General features: G+C 41.0%; 1 protein-coding gene across 1 annotated transcript; it reads left to right on the plus strand.

Moving 5' to 3' along the window:
• Positions 1-290: 290 nt before the first annotated feature.
• Positions 291-16345, plus strand: SLC5A12 (solute carrier family 5 (sodium/monocarboxylate cotransporter), member 12). The gene is made up of 15 exons (XM_014953779.1): positions 291-647; positions 2988-3053; positions 4238-4289; positions 5572-5639; positions 6718-6872; positions 7945-8085; positions 9513-9642; positions 9989-10077; positions 11239-11351; positions 12567-12634; positions 12987-13073; positions 13714-13892; positions 14094-14197; positions 14623-14744; positions 16187-16345. The coding sequence occupies exons 1-15, from the start codon at positions 291-293 to the stop codon at positions 16343-16345; spliced, it is 1890 nt and encodes a 629-aa protein (XP_014809265.1).
• Positions 16346-18011: the final 1666 nt, after the last annotated feature.

Raw genomic sequence — 18011 nt, forward strand, 5'->3', positions numbered from 1 at the left:
GAGCGTACTACAGATTTCACAGCTAAGTCCCCTGCTCCAGCCTCCTTGACAGAAGCATCAGTAGCACTAGGGTCTAAGTGCATTCAGCACCTTCCTAACTCACCTTTTACTAGTTTATTTTCTTTTTGCCTCCTCAGGGGTGAACTGGATTACAAAGAAACGAGTCTCCAAGCTGAATATTTGTCATTGATGAGCTACAGATAAGCTTCTACTTTGCCGTCAACTAAGTCGATCTGTTTAGAGCAAGAGAAGAACAGAATTTTCCATCGGAGAATTGCCCAACTGGTGCTATGTCAAACTTTGTAGCTCCAGAAGTGAAAAAATTTGTGGCTTGGGACTATGTTGTTTTTGCAGCACTGTTTTTAGTAAGTGCTAGCATTGGAGTCTTTTTCGCAGTTAAAGAGAGGAAAAAGAAAACTTCTAAGGAATTTTTGGTGGGTGGTAGGCAGATGACATGTGGGCCAATAGCTTTCTCTCTCACATCAAGCTTCATGTCAGCAGTCACCGTTCTGGGGACACCCTCTGAAGTTTATCGCTACGGGGCATCCTTTGTGCTGTTCTTTCTTTCGTATGCGCTTGTCATCTTTTTTACTGCTGAACTTTTTCTACCTGTATTTTACAGATCTGGCATTACAAGCACTTATGAGGTAAGTAAAAATAATAAAAAAGGGCACTGCTCTCATGTATGCACATCATGTAGATAGATATTTCTACAGAAAAAATCTGTCAGAAGATTTTCTGCATTATTTTACAGAAAAATTGTATTGATACGTTAAATATTTTTTACTAACTGGTTGCATTAATTCAAACAAGTTATTTATATTGCATAAGTTGAAAGCACAAATTAAGCTCAGAGCTCCTGTTATGTAAATATAGCAAAGACAGGTTTAAATACCAGCACCAAATTAAGTTACAGACGGAAAATATTTTAAGTCTATCCAAATGTTTTTGTTCTTATAAATAACTATTCCACTCTGGTTGAGAGAGTGGGTATTAAAGACAGACTTCCAGAACAAAATTCAATTGTGTCCAAATCAAGCTTGATCTAGATCTGGCAATTTGATCCAATTTACTATAAAAATGGACTATTTGATAGCTAAAAAGGTGAGCAGGGGGAAGAGAGAAAGAGGAAGAAGATGGCAGGTCTCCCAAAAATCCCAAAAAGTCAGGGCTGGAAAATTAATTCAGGGATTCTCTAAGAAATCAAATGAACAACCTCTGAATTTTCTAGAGTTTTTGCCTGGCATTCTTCCTGGAACATGTTATTTTCTTTATAGGACAGTTAAGCGGTAAAAAAGTAATAATTAAAATATACCAGTAGTCCTTGTGATGTTATTGCTATGAGCACAGCGTGCAGCCCTTGTCATCTGCAAACCCATAGGACAGATTCTCAGCATTTGGAATATCCTTTTAGTCACTTTATTCAAATTTGTTGGCTCCTGTTTGTGGGCAGTTTCAACTAAACAAAAATTGGATTAAGAAAGCCAGGTTAGTTCATGAGGAGCTTCTTGGTAACCAAGGCTGCCCGTGTTCTCTAAGTCCAAACTGAGGGAGGTGCTTTGGTCAAACAACTCTGCCTGGATATTTGGAAATATTTCAGTTACAGGTTCCTATTGCCACAAGGAACTGCATTTTCTAGCTGGTTTTGATGCAAGATCAAAAAATTAATTACTTCTCTCACCTGAACCACCACAGGTGTCACTGTAGTCAGAGTCCCTTCAAGCATGCTGGAAAGATGACTCTGCAGGACTCCATTAATTATTTTCAGAAAAAAGTTAAGTTACATAAATCAGCTATTGATTTGTATGGAAAACTGTGGGGTTTATTATGCAAGAGACACAAGAAAGAGGAACATGAATAAAATTAATAAGAATCACAGAACCGTCTAGGTTGGAAGAGACCTTTAAGATCATCAAGTCCAACTGTATACCTAACACTGCCAAGTCCACCACTAAACCATGTCCCTAAGCGCCACATCTACACGTCTTTTAAATATCTCCAGGGATGGTGACTCAACCACTTCCCTGGACAGCCTGTTCCAATGCTTGACAACCCTTTTGGTGAAGAAATTTTTCCTAATATTCAATCTACACCTCCCCTGGTGCAACTTGAGGCCATTTCCTCTTGTCCTATGACTTGCTACCTGAGAGAAGAGCCCGATACCCACTGCTGTGGAAGTACTATGCCTAGGGACTTGGACCAGAGGGGCTTGTACAGCCTGTGCCTGGTGTCTGCTGGGAAGCACATGGGACTATGGCCCAAGGAGAGACCCAGCCCACCTGAGGCTGTGCAGGAGGCTGCCACTGGGTTAGCAATGCAGCTTTGAATTTTTTTTTTTTTTGGTCTACTCTACAGAGAGACTCCAGGTGGTGACTCAGGGCTTTTGAGGCTAGAGATCTACTCACCTCCACACTTGTGTGATAGCTGGGAATGACTCTCTACATCTACCTAGAATTCCATAAGAATGCCACTTGCTTCTCCCTGCTGAGGATGTACAGATTTGGCTTTAGACTGGGACACAGGATATGAGAAAGCCAGCTTAGTTCAAGCACTATGAAAGCCTCTGTTGCTACTCCTCCATCTGCTCCACCACTGCTTTTGTCACTACAGAAGTCAATGCTATTTCTCTTAGAAATTACCTCAAGTTTCCTCTTTGTGTAGTTGGAATATACTTTCCTTTAAAGTGGAAGTTTATTTTCCTTGTAGCCCCTGGGCTTTTCCAGTTATTCCTGATAGGAAGTAGATATTGAATACTACAACCCAACATATAATCTCTAGTACTTTCTACTGATGAGAAAATTTCTTAAAAGGTAATTATTGCTATACGTAATAAAAAATCATGCTCTCCTGTTCATTACTCATAGCAGTAGTGCCAGCTGCCAGTAATTTTACTTGCATAGCAAGCTGTTACATAGGGCAAACAGAAGGTTAATAGCTGTGTCACAGGTGCTACATGTGCAATCGACTAAGATTTCTCTTTTTCCTAGTATTTGGAGTTAAGATTTAACAAGGTTGTCCGTCTTGCTGCAACATTGATCTACATCGTGCAGACGGTAAGATGACATTGGCTCTTTCATTATGTTAATTTCACTCAACATCTCTTTTGATGGACTCATGTCAGACTGCACATATTGTACAATGAAATGTTTTAATGGGTATTATTTTTTTTCTTAATTTTTTTTCACTTGGACTGTGAACATTAAAAAGAAAGAATGGTTGCCTTCCTAGATTTCTAGCTTTTTTTTCTGTTTGGGTTTAAAAATGCCATTTTTGATGTCTTTGACACCTTTCTAGCTTTTTTTTTTTCTGTTTGGGGTTAAAAATGCCATTTTTGATGTCTTTGACACTTGGGTGTCGTGCTGTATGCTCATAGCACCTCAAATTCTCGGTCTCTTTATGTTCTCTTGAAGCCTCTCTCTTTCCAAATGAGTGGATTCTTTCCTGCTTGCAAAGCTAGATGAGCTGTACTAGATGAGCTGAACATTCAGTTCACCAGTTACCCATTTATAACACTGAGATGAAGCTACCCCGTTTGAAAGCTGTTGCACATGGCATCTCCTGGGGATGTCCTGGTACCCCCAGCCCCATGATAGTCCCAGCAGAGCCCTTCAGAAAAGACTACAAAACTAATGTATTTGATGGAAAGATGGAATTTGATGGGATATTGGAAGACATTGCTTTCTACATTCATTCAGTTTTATTAATTCCAAATTTAGCAATATATTTGAATGCTTATTGACTTTAAGACTTTGTTTCTCCCTCAATTCTGTCAGAACATACACACAAAGGGCATTGAGTCAACTACTTTGAAAGGGACTGAGTGGAACAAGAAAAGTTAAATTTGCAAAATCAATTCAAGATCTCTCTGCATCAATGCTTCTGTTTTTCTGAAAGTTCCTCTTTCCATTTAACTAGGATATTTTTGTCATCTAGCCATCTTGGTATTACTTATTTCACCCAATGCTAACCATTTGACTAGGATATTTTTGTCATTAGTCATCTTAGCATTGGGTGAAATAAGTAATACCAAGACAGATAATGGTCCTTTCATCAGAAAACAATTAAATAAAAGTTTTTTATTTTGTAAAGGCTGAAACAGAAAGCTATGTACGATACAAGCTGATCGAAACGTATCTCTGGATCTGGTATTCTGCTCTAAAAAACACTCTAAATAGAAGCCTTATCACTGAGCATTCACATACATGTGGTTTTTTATCATGACCTTTTTCTCCTTCAGATCCTTTACACAGGAATAGTGGTTTATGCTCCATCGCTGGCGCTCAACCAAGGTGAGTTCCCATGCTGCTCGACATGGCTACCCCAAATACCCACACCACAAGACAACCAGAATAACTGAACTCAGGAAAATAGATAAATTTAAGTCCAAAACAAAATTCCTCAAATGTTCTACAAGAAGGTTTTTGCCTGCACCTCATAGCTCTGTATTTCTGACTGCCTAAATCTCTCTCACACCAGCAGGAGCCCTGCATTTGCTCTGGTGCTCTCCTTTGCACCGAGTAATCACCCCAAAGAGGTTAGCAATGAACAATTTCTCAACATCCTGACAAAGTTCACGGTACAAGCTGGTGATCCAAGACTGTATTCTGTACTTTGATTCCCCCCTTCCCTGTCTCCCGTGTTCAGGTTCCCACAGGCATAGCTCCATTCCCTGTTCCTGGAGCTGAACGCTGTGCTGCCGTCCACACACTTTAATTAATCTTGGCAAACCAGGCATACAGCATCCATCATGACAGATGGGGTGAGCAATTTTACTGCCACAGGACATAAGAAATCACCATGGCCCAAGTCCTGATTTCACCAAAATTGACTAGGAAGAAGCTGGGTGCCTCTTTTCATTGTTTGTCATGTGAGTTGCATCCAGTTTGTCCAGTCCCACCTCACACAGCTCACAGAGCTTTCTTCCTCCGGACCTCAACTGAATTTTATGTAAGAGTTCATGTTCATTATCAGGCCATACTAACTTTGCTAATAAGAGAACCTTTACAAATAGATTTGCCCTCACAAATTATGCCTGGTGGAAGAGACCTCAATATAAGCCAACCCAAAACTTGTATATCTTGTATAAAGTAACGTTATGAAGTAAAATGAACATGCAAAATTGTTTTAACGCAGCACATTTTAGAATTAAACTGTTCCTAGTAGTGGAGAATGGAATTTAGTTTGGGGTTGTTTTTTTTTTTCCTTGGGACTCTTTGAAATCTGTGAAGAACTTGATTTCTCAGGAGAAAATTCTGGACTAAGAACAGAACGAAAGCATTGCTTATAAAATGGTGCCCCATAGGAATGATGTTTTTCTTTGTGCAATTATTCTTCTTGCATATTACTTTTCCACGCTTGAAAGTTAGTTAAATACAATTTGCAAGAAATCAACAACGCAAAACAGTACCCAGTAGCGTTAAGAAATCTGAACAATTCAGCAAAGCTCCTAATAGACACAAAAAATTAATAATTACTCGCATCCTTCCAGGATAAAGGATCACAGCTTTTCTGTTCCCACCCCAATGACCTACCCTCATTTCACTAACCATTTGGTTTTCTTTGGTTTCGCAGTCACTGGATTTGATCTCTGGGGCTCTGTAGTGGCAACAGGAATGGTCTGCACTTTCTATTGCACTCTGGTACGTAACAGGCACATCCGAACAGCTGGAGCACAGATTGTTAATTCAACCATCCTTTATCCATGACGGGCTATTGCAGATAGGAGGCTTCTAAATACAGCCTGAGTGACTGAAGTTTAAAGTAATATAATAGATAAATTTCTTTTAGACTCTGTGGTACAAGTTAGTCTATTTGAAGGAAAAAAAATAAAAATTTCCTCTCAAATCCTCTGCTGTATGTCTCAAGGTTTAAACCAGACAGCTGGAGGCAGAGTCCAGATAAGGAAGCGATAACCCGCCCCTGCCATACTAAATCTTTTGAGAAGATGATTCTTCTTATCTTTTACAAGTTATGGGCTGAAAAACATTGTAATGAAAAAAGTGCCTCCCAGATCAAGAACGGAGTGATAAAGCCTAGGAAGGATGATCAACAGTCATAGAGAGCTTTGCTTCTGAGTGGAGACTCCAGATTAGAAAAGATAAACATGGCAGTGGAAGTGGCAGAGCCCTAGGGCTCAGGACACAACTTCAGTTCTGTTCTCATTGCCACTAATGGATTTTTTCAATATTTCAGCCCATCCTGAAAGAAAACACTTATTACATTTCTCTATTTTATCAAATTCTATCAATTTTTTTCAAATTTTATCAAATATGAAAGTAGCTATGGAAGAAAGTATAATTGAAAACTTTCTAAAGGTATTTTTCTGTGTTAGGTTAATTGTGGAGTGCTGGGCTCTGAGACGTGTACAGAGTGCCACGGGAAGAACAAACACAGGCCAGGTTGTGTTCCCTAAGCTTTTATTCCACACCATGATACAGTCTTCAACTGTGTATAAAGGAGGCAGGAAAAAAAAGCATTTAACTGGAGGTCAAATACCCTCAATGTGGCTTAGACAAACAATTTAGTCTCCATGTCATTTTGTGATCTGCAAAAATAAGACCTTCGTAGAAGAATATAAAGAAAGCTTAAGAAAAGGCTTGATTTGCTAGATGCTATACATACAGCTCATGAGCTCCTGAAATAAGGGGTCTTTCTACCTTTTGCTGTACTTGTACAACAGGAAAGAAGATGAGAGCATACAGTTTCTGTTTGTTTTAGGGAGGATTAAAAGCTGTTGTCTGGACAGATGCATTTCAAATGATCGTCATGGTGGCTGGCTTTGTGACCGTTCTGATTCAAGGAACTACTCTGAATGGTGGAACAACCAAAGTCTGGGAAAGCGCCTATGAAGGATCACGACTAAACATATTTGAGTAAGAAATGAATGGTGAAAACCTTCTCTTTTTGTATATTTAATGTTTAGAAACCCAATCCTCGCTAAGCTAAAAATACTCATTATTATTACTTATTATACTAACAGTGAATAACCTTGGTCCCTTAGAGAAGTCCGTTCCCTATTTCTTCAGTTCTTGGCAATGCAGCTAAACTTCAGGAGAGCTTAACTCCTCTTTCTCTTAACCTCTTTGAAGAAATCAAAGCCATGCTGAACTGAAAGAGAGCTTTGCCATTTTTCTTTGTGTTGCTACAAACGCAGCCCAATTATTCCTTCCACTTGTGTATATCTTTCATTTCTGATGCATAAAACAAAAGCTTCATTTTAAGAAGAATCACCACAGGAGCTAGCAATGGTGCACCAATGCATTTGGGATAGCAAACTGACCTTCCTTTGGCTGTTTGGGGCCTTGATTGAAAAGTTCATTGGTCAAGGCAAGTCACCAACAGAATCCAGCAGCAAGGTCAAATGTTATCTGCTGCATCAAGATTAGCAGAATTGCAAAGATGACAGATGCAAGACAAAGATGTACTTGTACTGGTTAAAATTACTGAGTAATAACATTTTGCTGTTAAAAGCAGATAACGCTGCACCTGAAGCAATTTCTTGTAAAGGAAATAACGCATCAAGATGATGTAACTAACAGTTTGGAAGATTTTGAGAGTTTAGTAAGCAGCTTTTCTCCTTGCAGAGGACAGGGTCCCATGCAGGATATCTCGCAGGTCTATTGCTGCAATATGACACAGATCTGAAATCTGAGCATAAAAAGCCTTATAAATGTGATTTCTCTCAATTAATTGGTGCTCTAAGTCTGCATGATATGTTTATCCTGACTTGACAGTAACTTGTTCCAATATAAAAGTAAAAAAACCTTCCAAATCTAAATCTAAACACAGTAGATGCTGTCTCTTCTAGAAGACAGTATTGCCAATGTGGTGCTTCTCCTTCAGAGGGTAGGACATACCAGATGTTTCTGAAAAACCACCTACCTCTTGCTAAATAAACGTGTGTTTACAGATGTAAACTGAATTGCTTCTCCTTCCCTTTCCTAGCTTTGACATCGATCCTTTGAGGCGACATACCTTTTGGACAATTGTTATTGGGGGAACATTTACATGGCTAGGGATCTATGGAGTCAATCAGTCCACAATACAGAGATGCATTTCTTGCAAATCAGAAAAGCACGCTAAACTGTAAGTTACCTGTCATTAACCTATTCTAGAAAACAAACATACTAACATGGAATTATACTAACAGTTTGTCAGTTATGTTAATTAAACATTGGGACCCCATTGGGTGGTAGCGAGTTAATTTTGCCCTGACAATCTTACTTCTTCTAGCCCTAAATTACATAAATAAATGCAAAAAGAAAACCAGGTAGTTATCTACCTCTTGCAGTTTATTAATTTAGAGTCAGGCTGTCAAATTAATCCTTGGAAGCAGAGCATGGTAAAGATGCCCACACAGTTGTTGTTTTACCTACAGCTTTATTGGAAAAAGGCATTTGTTGAAATTGTATTTAGATTTATTGTATTCAAAGTGGTGATTGATTTAATGGGGTACTATAGTACAAGTCATGATCTAAGTAAAATGAAATCAATAAGTTATTGAAATTCTGAACTAGAAAAAGAATAATTAGAATCAATAGCAAAGAACCATGTGAAACTTCACAATACAGGCAAAAAGGTCTCCAGCCCACTACCTGCCTTAAATTCAACATTAGTATGTGCATAGCTAGATGCACATTTTGCTAAATAACCAGATTTTTTCATGATTAGTGCTAATTGCTTGCCCACTTGGCTAAAGCATAAAGGTGGTATCTTTTTCCTTCTTCAAACAGTTTTTTTGCTAGCTGCAATCATACTAATTTTTCTTAAGGTCATAACAGATTACACGAATTTATCCTGTTGAAATTCAGTCTCTGAAAAATGTCTGGAACTCACAACAGTGAGAACATCAGTAGTAACAAATCCTGAAAGACCTTCGGGTCCTACTCCAGTAGCACAGTTCTGAACTGGCCTGAGCAAGAGACCTCACGTAAGGTGATGCCCAAACACGATGTAGATAAAATCTACATCTATAAAATCTGGCAGCTCTGGGGAACTAGAGGATTACTGCACAGCAGCCACACAACCGCCCCGGCGGATGCTGCCACCCACATGCATTTCGTTGATTAATCAAAAATACCCCAACCAAGCCTGTCACCTTGCAATGGCAACACTGCAACCACAACAGGATCCACACAACATAATACTCTGCTTAAAGGGAATCCAGCAGTAGCAACTCCCAACAGACAAAATCTGCTCTTACCGGGCACAGGAGAGACAGACCCAGTGCTCAGAGCAGCCTGATCTGCCTACCAGTTACTGGTCTCTTCCAGCAGTAGAGAGTTACCTAGAACCTCTATCCTTGCATAAAGAGGCTGTATTTTTCTACATTTTTTTTGAAATCAGTATTACACACAATTTCTTACCCTGATGATGCCTTTAAGATATTATATAGCTAGCTTCAATTTATATAACTAGCTTGGATTAAGGTGTCTCCCTAAAAAATTAGAACTAACTTGTAACAGCTTTTCTATGTTTATCTTCTATTAAACAGTTTCTCTCCTCTGTTCTAGGGCGCTCTACCTGAATTTACTGGGACTTTGGACAGTCCTAATGTGTGCAGTATTTTGTGGTTTGGTGATGTACTCTTATTACAAGAGCTGTGACCCTTGGACTGCCAGTTTCATTTCAGCACCCGATCAGGTACAGATACCCATTATTGTAATTAGGAGCTGCTTTGGCACAGATGTAGCACGTATAGAGACAGCTGAAGTTTTGTGAGATGCTTTATGTCCTTTCAGCACTCAGGCACTAAGGTGGTTACCAAAACAGGGCTAGAATCTATGTATCTATTCTAGCACTCCTGCAGTACTAATCTGATTGACTGCTTCTACCAAACAACATCCCCTTAGCTCAAAATCTGACACCTCTAGTAAACTGGAACAAAACCATGATTTAGCAACATGCTCAGCAGCAGCTACATCTCTTCAATTCCCCAGGAAAATCTTAACTAATTCCTTGTGTTGCTCTTGTGCTTCTTCTACCCCAGCTCATGCCTTATTTTGTTATGGACATTTTTTCTTCGATGCCAGGAGTCCCGGGACTGTTTGTCGCCTGTGCTTTCAGTGGAACACTAAGGTCTGTGAATCCAAAATGACATTTTAGCTGCATACTGTTGATTTCTTGAGGACCCAGGAGGAGGTCAAAACATGAAACCCCAAGAAAAGCCAGCTGTTTTCCTTAGCAATCTCTAGGAAGCAGCAGTAGCGCTTTGAGGAATTACATAATATTTATGCCAAAGTCTAGGTCCACTTTCCAGTATCTTCTTTCTCCCAAGATGTTACAATAACATTATCAATACAGGAAAAATAGTAGAAAAACCAAGCTCAGCTTCCTGAAATACCTTTGGAGCTACTCATGCCAAAATTACCTTTATTTAACCTGACTGCACATGAAAGAGTTAGAGTAGGAAAAGAGATGTCTGCACAGTGAAGTTTTAGAACTGCATGTTCTTCTAGCTGCATGTTATTGCAGTTTCTACCCTCTACAGGCCAAACATGAATACTTCATGGGACATAAGATATAGAGAACAATCAAGTTCACAGTGACATTGTTCAAATGTCACAGTCAATCTCCAACAGGTTGTTTCTAATGACTGCTAGCTGTGGAAAAAGCAGGAGGGCACTATCAAAAAAGGAGAAAAAAACAAACAAAACAAAACAAACACCAAAAACCCAACTCCAAACAAAGAAGTCCCTGCATGAAAGGCACTGTCAGTTTCAGACAGACACTAAGAGAACAGTTAGGGCAGAGCATGCCAAATCCTGTGCTGTAGGTATTGTCACTGCCATATTGTCACAAGTTCACAGAGATAGTACTCACCAAATATTCACTTAGGCTAAAAGTCAGCTAAGTGAATATTTTCCTGTTAGGAGAGAAAATGGAACAGACATTCTGCAGAAGAAGCACTGGTCACTGCACATCTTTTGACTTGTAAGGGAACAGTATCTTGATTCTGGAACATATCTATATTTTGAGGGTCTTTCCAGCTCAGTAGACTGAAGGGTCAGTCAGGATGAGTTTTCATCTTGTTCTGTGCCAGCCTGAAGCAGGGCTGTAGCAATCACAGAAGAGGCAGACATCTCAACAGCATCTGCATTACATGTGAAAAATACTCTTCAAGAACTGCACAATTTATAATATTGATGCTAATCAAGAGGCGGCATTACTCTATAAATACAACTTTATTTCCGACTATTTTGCTTCCTTTTCACTTAACATTCTTCTCCCTTTCTACAGCACAGTGGCTGCCAGCATCAATGCTTTAGCAACTGTTACCTTTGAAGACTTGGTCAAGAAAGTTTTCCCAAACCTCTCTGAGAAGATGAGCACATGGATCAGCAAAGGCTTATGTAGGTACCCCAGGTGGGATCCATTTGTTTAACAGCAAAGGTGTCAACCCCCCAGCTGCTATTATTACAGGTGAAAATAGGGCAGGATTTCATAAACTTGGAGCCTTGAGAGTCTCAGACTCTCAGTTGGCTCCCAGAGCAGTTCTGTGAGTAGTGAAGAGCACTGTCTAGTGACACTACTTCAAAAATACACTTCTGCTTAGGAACCCTCCACAAGAACACAACCCTTTATAAACTCTCAGGATGAATGACAGCATGATGCTTCAGCAAAATTGAGCACACGCACTATATGGTGCACTCAAAATCCTTTGAAAAGTTTTTTCTACTAAAAATACTGGGGAACACTCTGGGATCTTCTTTACAATACAGAAAGATCATCAACGTAGTTATTACCGCATTACTCTATAGTAGTATTACTAAATATTAGTACTTTCTAGTAGTAAAATAAGACATTTCTATTCAAACTTAGAGTATTGCATAAGTAGGTTGTTCAGTTTTCATAGAAAAATAAAAATGTAAAAACACAAATGAAAACCACGCCATCAAAATATCAAGCATCCACAGTGGTTTGAATTTTTAAGATGCTATTTACAAGTATTGCAGTAATAGCATAACCCTTTTATAAGTATTGTGATAGTATCATAACCCTTTACTGATCTTTGTGAAGATCACAGAAGAGCCAAACCAAAACTTAATCTGTCTCTGTAACTGTCTCCAACTTTCTCCGTTCCTGCTTTTCTACTTACTACTTAGGTTTCACACTCAGGACCTAGAAAGATAATTTTTACCTCCCGTACCAAGGTGTGCCAGCCCAGATGATGAGCTTTGGCTGGCTTTCCTCAAGACTGCTACATACAGAGTATTGTCTACCACAAAGTTAAAACTGGTGTCAGAGTGAGATAGCCATGTTCTTTATCATTGCTCAATTTATTCATTAGATTATATTAAAAGTGTGCTTTCAAGGCAACAGAAATATTTCTACATGAGGCATAACTTCTAAATTAATTTCATTGCTAAGTTCTGTTTTATAAGAAAAACCAATCAACCAAAAACCCAACTTCACACAAGACGCCGCCGGGTCCTTAATAGCACGCTTTAAGCATCAAAGCCCAAAGTGCAAATTCCTCCTGCCTGGTCACTTCAGACACAAGATGAATTAGAAATTGTCCACGCTATTAACCAGCACTGACAACCTCCCTGCCTGATCTTTTCCAGGTATATTATACGGCACCCTGTGCACTTCAATGGCTGCAGCGGCATCGCTGCTGGGAGGAGTTGTACAGGTATCTCTCCTGCTTCAGAAACACAATGAACTGAACATGAACAAATGGAAATGGAATGAACTGAATAACAACTGACATCCCCAGGGACTGCTAGATTACCTGAACAATTTCTGTGGGCCCTGCTAAGGGGAATAACTAGAAAAATAATAACTAAAAAAATCATAAATCCCTCCACTCCCTCACTATTTACGCACTGCTGGGAAACAATAGAGAGTGCGATTCTTTCTTTGACTGTGCACTGAAATTACTGTTGGCCCTTTCTCCCCCACTACTTCTCACTAAAAATTACAGACCCAAACCCGAACTGCACACGGTCCCTCACTAAACTCCAGTCTCTTCTCTGCATCCACAGGCTTCCCTCTCCATCCACGGGATGTGCGGGGGCCCCATGCTGGGATTATTTACCCTGGGAATTGTGTTTCCTTGTGCTAACTGGAAGGTAAACAAAAAAAAATCTCTTCCTGTTGTTTGGTTAAAACTACTCCTTCTTGAAAAATTGTTTGGATGTTTTAGAGTTGGTCTTTGGGCTGCTTTTCAGATTTAGAGCCTGAGGAATCCAAGATCTGTTTAGAGGTCCCTTTCTACTGTCTGAATTTATTCTATTTGAATTCAGCTTTATCCAACTGTGAAGTAATTGGTGATTAGATCCACATGAGGGGTTGTGTAAAAATTATTTTTATTTTGGATTTTTTTTCCTCTTTCATTAAAAGGAAAAAAAAATATTCAAAACTTGTCCCAGCCTATATTCACCCTGGGATGCGCAGAGTGATTCCAATTGCTCTGCCTCTGCTAGCTCAGGCGAAACAGAATTTCATATCGCCCTATGAGCAGTCCCACCATGTTTACCCAGAAGTAAAACTAAACTCTGTACTGCAGCTTTGGTCATCACAGTTTTGCTTCAACTCCTATTCCTAGAGGGCAATAAATCAGTCTGGTTTTTACCTTGGTTGAGAGAGAACACAACTGATTTACACGGACAGAGATTGCAACCCGTCATCACCTACTCCTGCCCAGTTCACATTTGCAAAGACACAGTTCCTATGCATCACCTTTAATGTTATCTTTCTCTACCTGTCAAGGGTGCTACCGGAGGCCTCTTAGCTGGGATCGCCTTAGCCTTTTGGGCTGGCACGGGCTCCTTCATTTACCCTGCACCGCCCACAAAGTCCCTTCCGCTGCATCTGTCGACTCTCAACTGCACGCTGGCCAACAGCACCGAGGCACTGGTGACCGCGGCCCCCACGGCGACCCCAGACAGGTATTTTCCCCCCCGTCACCACATCAGCCTGCCTTTTGGCACAGTGTGTGTCTGGGGTACAGCTGGACGCTGCCGAGGGGGCTGGGAGCACAGATCAAACACTGACTGCAGCACGAGCTGCATTTTTCTGACAGAGACAATATGAACACACCCCTTGGTCATCACTATCTACTTCTTTCCCTTTTTTTCACCTCTTCACAGGCCTTTGCTGGCAGACACCTGGTACTCCCTGTCCTACCTGTACTTCAGTGCTATTGGTTGTCTCGGCTGTGCCATCACAGGACTGCTGATAAGCTTTATAACAGGTTGGGGTTCTATCTATCTATCTATCTATCTATGTATCTATCTAAGCTTTTGCACAAGAATCCAACTTGGCTGTTAAAAGAGCTTTAAACCCCCCTCCCCCCAGCAAGCAGCTCATAAGACACAGACTCAGGAGAAGAATCATAGAATGGTTTAGTTTGGAAGGGACCTTAAAGACCACCTAGTTCCAACCCCCGCCATGGATAGGGACACCTTCCACTAGACCAGGGTGTTCAAAGCCCCATCCCATGTGGCCTTGAACACCTCCAGGGATGGGGACTCCTCAACTTCCCTAGGCAACCTGTTCCAGGACAGTGGGCTCCAATACTGCTCTCTCCCCACCTCCTCCCCCCCGCCACGCTCTGAGGCTCCCAAGGCTCCCACCTAGCTTTCCATAGATTTAGGTATCGTTATTTTCTCCTTTTAGGACCTACTAAAGGAGAAGATGTCCCCCCAGTGTTAATTAAGCCAGTCTGCAACCCGTTTTGCTTTTGGTCTAAAAGACTCCAAGCTTCTCTCTGGTGCGGCGTGCGGCACAACAGCCAGGAGGTGAGTACCCAAACCCATCAGCTCAGCCCTACCAGCACCCAGGAGCACTGGGCACACGTGCTCACACGTACAAGAGCAGCCCAGCTTTCCACAATCACCCTATAAAGTTATGCAAGGGATGCTGCGCAGGCACCACGGACTGGAAGTGAGATCAGCCAAACCCTCCTACTCAGCACTGGTCAGTAATAAGTTACCGATTTCCCCTGTTTATGCAGCACACGGGGACTCAGGGTCTCGAGACAAACAGCCCTCAGGACGGCCAGCAGCCCGTGAAACAGGGGATGACCCCTCCTCTCCCTGCCCTGGCAGCCAAGCAGGGACAAAACTGCACTTTACACCCCAGGGAGGAGTTCACTGAGCTACAGCCTCCTCCCACCCAAGACAGAGAGAAAAACTTTAGTACTCACACATCCATGAAGATCTCCTGCTGCTGCTGCTTCCATCTCCACCTCCAGCCCTGGCAGGGCACCTCCCCTCCAGGACTTCTCCCCTCCTGGCCAGCAGAGCCAGCCACCAGGCAGAATTGATCCCACCAGCACCTGGGCTGTTCCCGCCCACCACCTCCACAGAAATAGGACCGCCCCTTCCCCAGGTGTTTCAGGGCTTCATAGCTCGTTAACGAGCACCTCACTTTCTTGCAGCGTTACAACAGTTTGCAGAAAAACAACATTGCTCCATTTTAGCCGAATCTACTAGGTTTAGAAAAGGGACATAAAGCAGTATGTAAGTTTTCAGCTCTACAGGTACCTTTAAATCTTGAAAGTAATCTTTCAGCTGCAAGGCTCACAGCATGCAGTGATAAGGTAGACGTTGTCTCTCCACCAGGCTTGCATTAAGTTTGACGGTTTGATTTGGAGCACAGCTGTGGCTCTCTCTAGATTTGCTTCAGCTGTTTCACTTGGCTTTTAGGTGCTCGACATCGGAAATTTCCAGAGAAAAAAAAACAACCTCAGTAAAAGCAGTAGGAAAAAAAAAAATCACATAGGCATTTATCCCCTTGTATTTGCTTAAAATGCAGAATAACAACATTAATCAAGTAATTGCAATGTTAAGCCACTGAGGCAAGCATAGCCCAGGCAAATAAACCAATCCACTAAAATGCAGATAAATATGCAAATGAAAAACTAAATTTAAGTGATTGGGAGTGCACTGAGGGCACATTTCAAGACTTATACAGGTATAGAGGAGTTGTGAGAAGTTGGTTTTGTGGGGGTTTTTTTTGCCAAAGACTTTCCCCAGGGGAATGAGAAAGTCAGTGGTTGTGAACTAAAGAGTTCCTGTTTGTAGCTCTTGACAGTCATTTCATGTACTGAAGTAACTCCACAGATCTATAAGAAAGGATGTCAAAATTTCAAAATGCACCAAGATACTCTTTAAGCAAAGGAAAAAACCAGTGAATACAGGCTGCAAACTACTAGGGTATTTTCTTTCTTTTCTTTCAGGTGGACTTTGAAAAAAACCCGCCTAATGTTACTGCAAATAAAGCTGGAAGAGATGACACCTTCAAGAATAGTATCAACAAAGAAAACAAACGGCACTTCCCTGGTTACAATCCTGAGGAAAAATCCTATACTAATATAAGCAGAGAATCTCGTCTCTAGAAATGGAGGGACAATGGACATTTAATCAAACTTTATTTCTCCAGCTTCAGAAATGAAGAGCCTTTTTTATTGTAGATGACCAAAAGGGAAAAATTGCTCTCTATAGCAATAAAAGCCAGATTTTTATTTATTAATTTCATGGCAGAAGTGGGAAATCATCGGACAAGGGGGGTTGTGGAAGCAGTACTATGTCAGAAGAAATGTTTCATGAATCTTGTCACGGAGGCTCCTGCTCAGAAGGAGCTGCAACACGTCTCTATCACACGCTTTGTTCAGTAACTAGTCATTGAAGGGAAATGTGCAAAGGTGAACTTGAGATAAAGCAAGACTTTGGAGAAGTTCCTGAGGTCTCTCACTAAGGTGAGAGTGGGAACTGCCCTCTGATGGAGGGGAGAGGACGGATGTCACGCTGAGCTACTCTCTGCCTATTTCTAGGTATTGCAAAAAGCCTCCTCACAGGAATGTTGTGTAGACCAGACTGGTCTTTTAGCGACTGAGTTAATTGTGTTTGCTTCCTCTGTGGAACTCAGATTTCTTTATAATGTCTTATTGCAAATGCTATAGCAGAGAGCAACAAATTTTACTTCAAATTCAGGATAGTTCTTCATCCATATTAGTCTTGGAAAGACATCCCTTCAGCTTGAAAAGATCCACTACTCCCTTTATGCAATAAAGAAAATAAAATGACATTTGATGATGATGCCCTCTAATTGATAATCCAGACACATAACTAGGCAAAATAATCTGTCTGGTAAAATGTCTTGGACAAAGGAACTATGTCCACCAAGTGCTCTGTTTAAAGACACATAACCAGGAAAAATAATCTGTCTGGTAAAATGTCTTGGGAAAAGGAACTATGTCCACCAAGTGCTCTGTTTCAATGAAACACATTTCCTCTAATACTTGCCTGTTGTAAATAAAACAATAAGACTCGACAGACCACTTCTCACCTAGATAAACTTCAGGATGTAGTTTTTTGGATGAGTGTATTTGTTTTTAAACAAAACTCACAATTGAATGAAAATATCAAAGACAACTCAGTTATAGACCCAGCTGATACTGCTCTGAAGAACCCAGCTATTGCTTTTGCTTTATCAGCAACCATCTTTATGATGTAGAACTAGGTCACCCTGGTCCTTGAAGGTACTTCCCCTGCCTGCATTCAATGCCCTCCCTCTGGGAATGGTCCCAGGATAGTCAATCCAAGGCCAGAAATAGCAGTCTGTGTGTGATCAGCCTGGCCCTTGAAGTTACTTCCCCTGCCTGCGTTCATGCCCTTCCTCTGGGAATGGTCCCAGGATAGTCAGTCCAAGGCCAGAAATAGCAGTCTGTGTGTGACACTGTCTCACTTGTGCAGGACAGTTAAGTCAACAAACTGACAGTTAAGTCAATATTTGTGTTAATCCTTTTCACACCACTTTTATAATCTCATAAAAGCTTAGAGACGGGCCAGGCTGGCAGCCGGTTGTCTCACACGGCACGCTGTCTGGTCATGCTTCCATACCTGATATAGATACCAAGGCAGAGATGGAAACTTAGTAAATAATACTGTTGCATCGTTTATAGCTCAGGGCTACACACATTCACTGAATTTCACTGAATTTTTAGAGTGGGCCAGGCTGGCAGCCGGTTGTGTCACATGGCATGCTGTCTGGTCATGCTTCCA

Source organism: Calidris pugnax, unplaced genomic scaffold (genome assembly GCF_001431845.1).
Source record: "Calidris pugnax isolate Ruff unplaced genomic scaffold, ASM143184v1 scaffold268, whole genome shotgun sequence".
NCBI classification, from domain to species: Eukaryota; Metazoa; Chordata; class Aves; order Charadriiformes; family Scolopacidae; genus Calidris; species Calidris pugnax.

Coding starts and splice junctions, on each gene's coding strand:
- SLC5A12 (XM_014953779.1), top strand. CDS start 291: ATGTCAAACTTTGTAGCTCCAGAAGTGAAAAAATTTGTGGCTTGGGAC. Junction 648..2,987: donor GCATTACAAGCACTTATGAG/GTAAGTAAAAAT, acceptor TCTTTTTCCTAG/TATTTGGAGTTAAGATTTAA. Junction 11,352..12,566: donor ATGGATCAGCAAAGGCTTAT/GTAGGTACCCCA, acceptor GATCTTTTCCAG/GTATATTATACGGCACCCTG.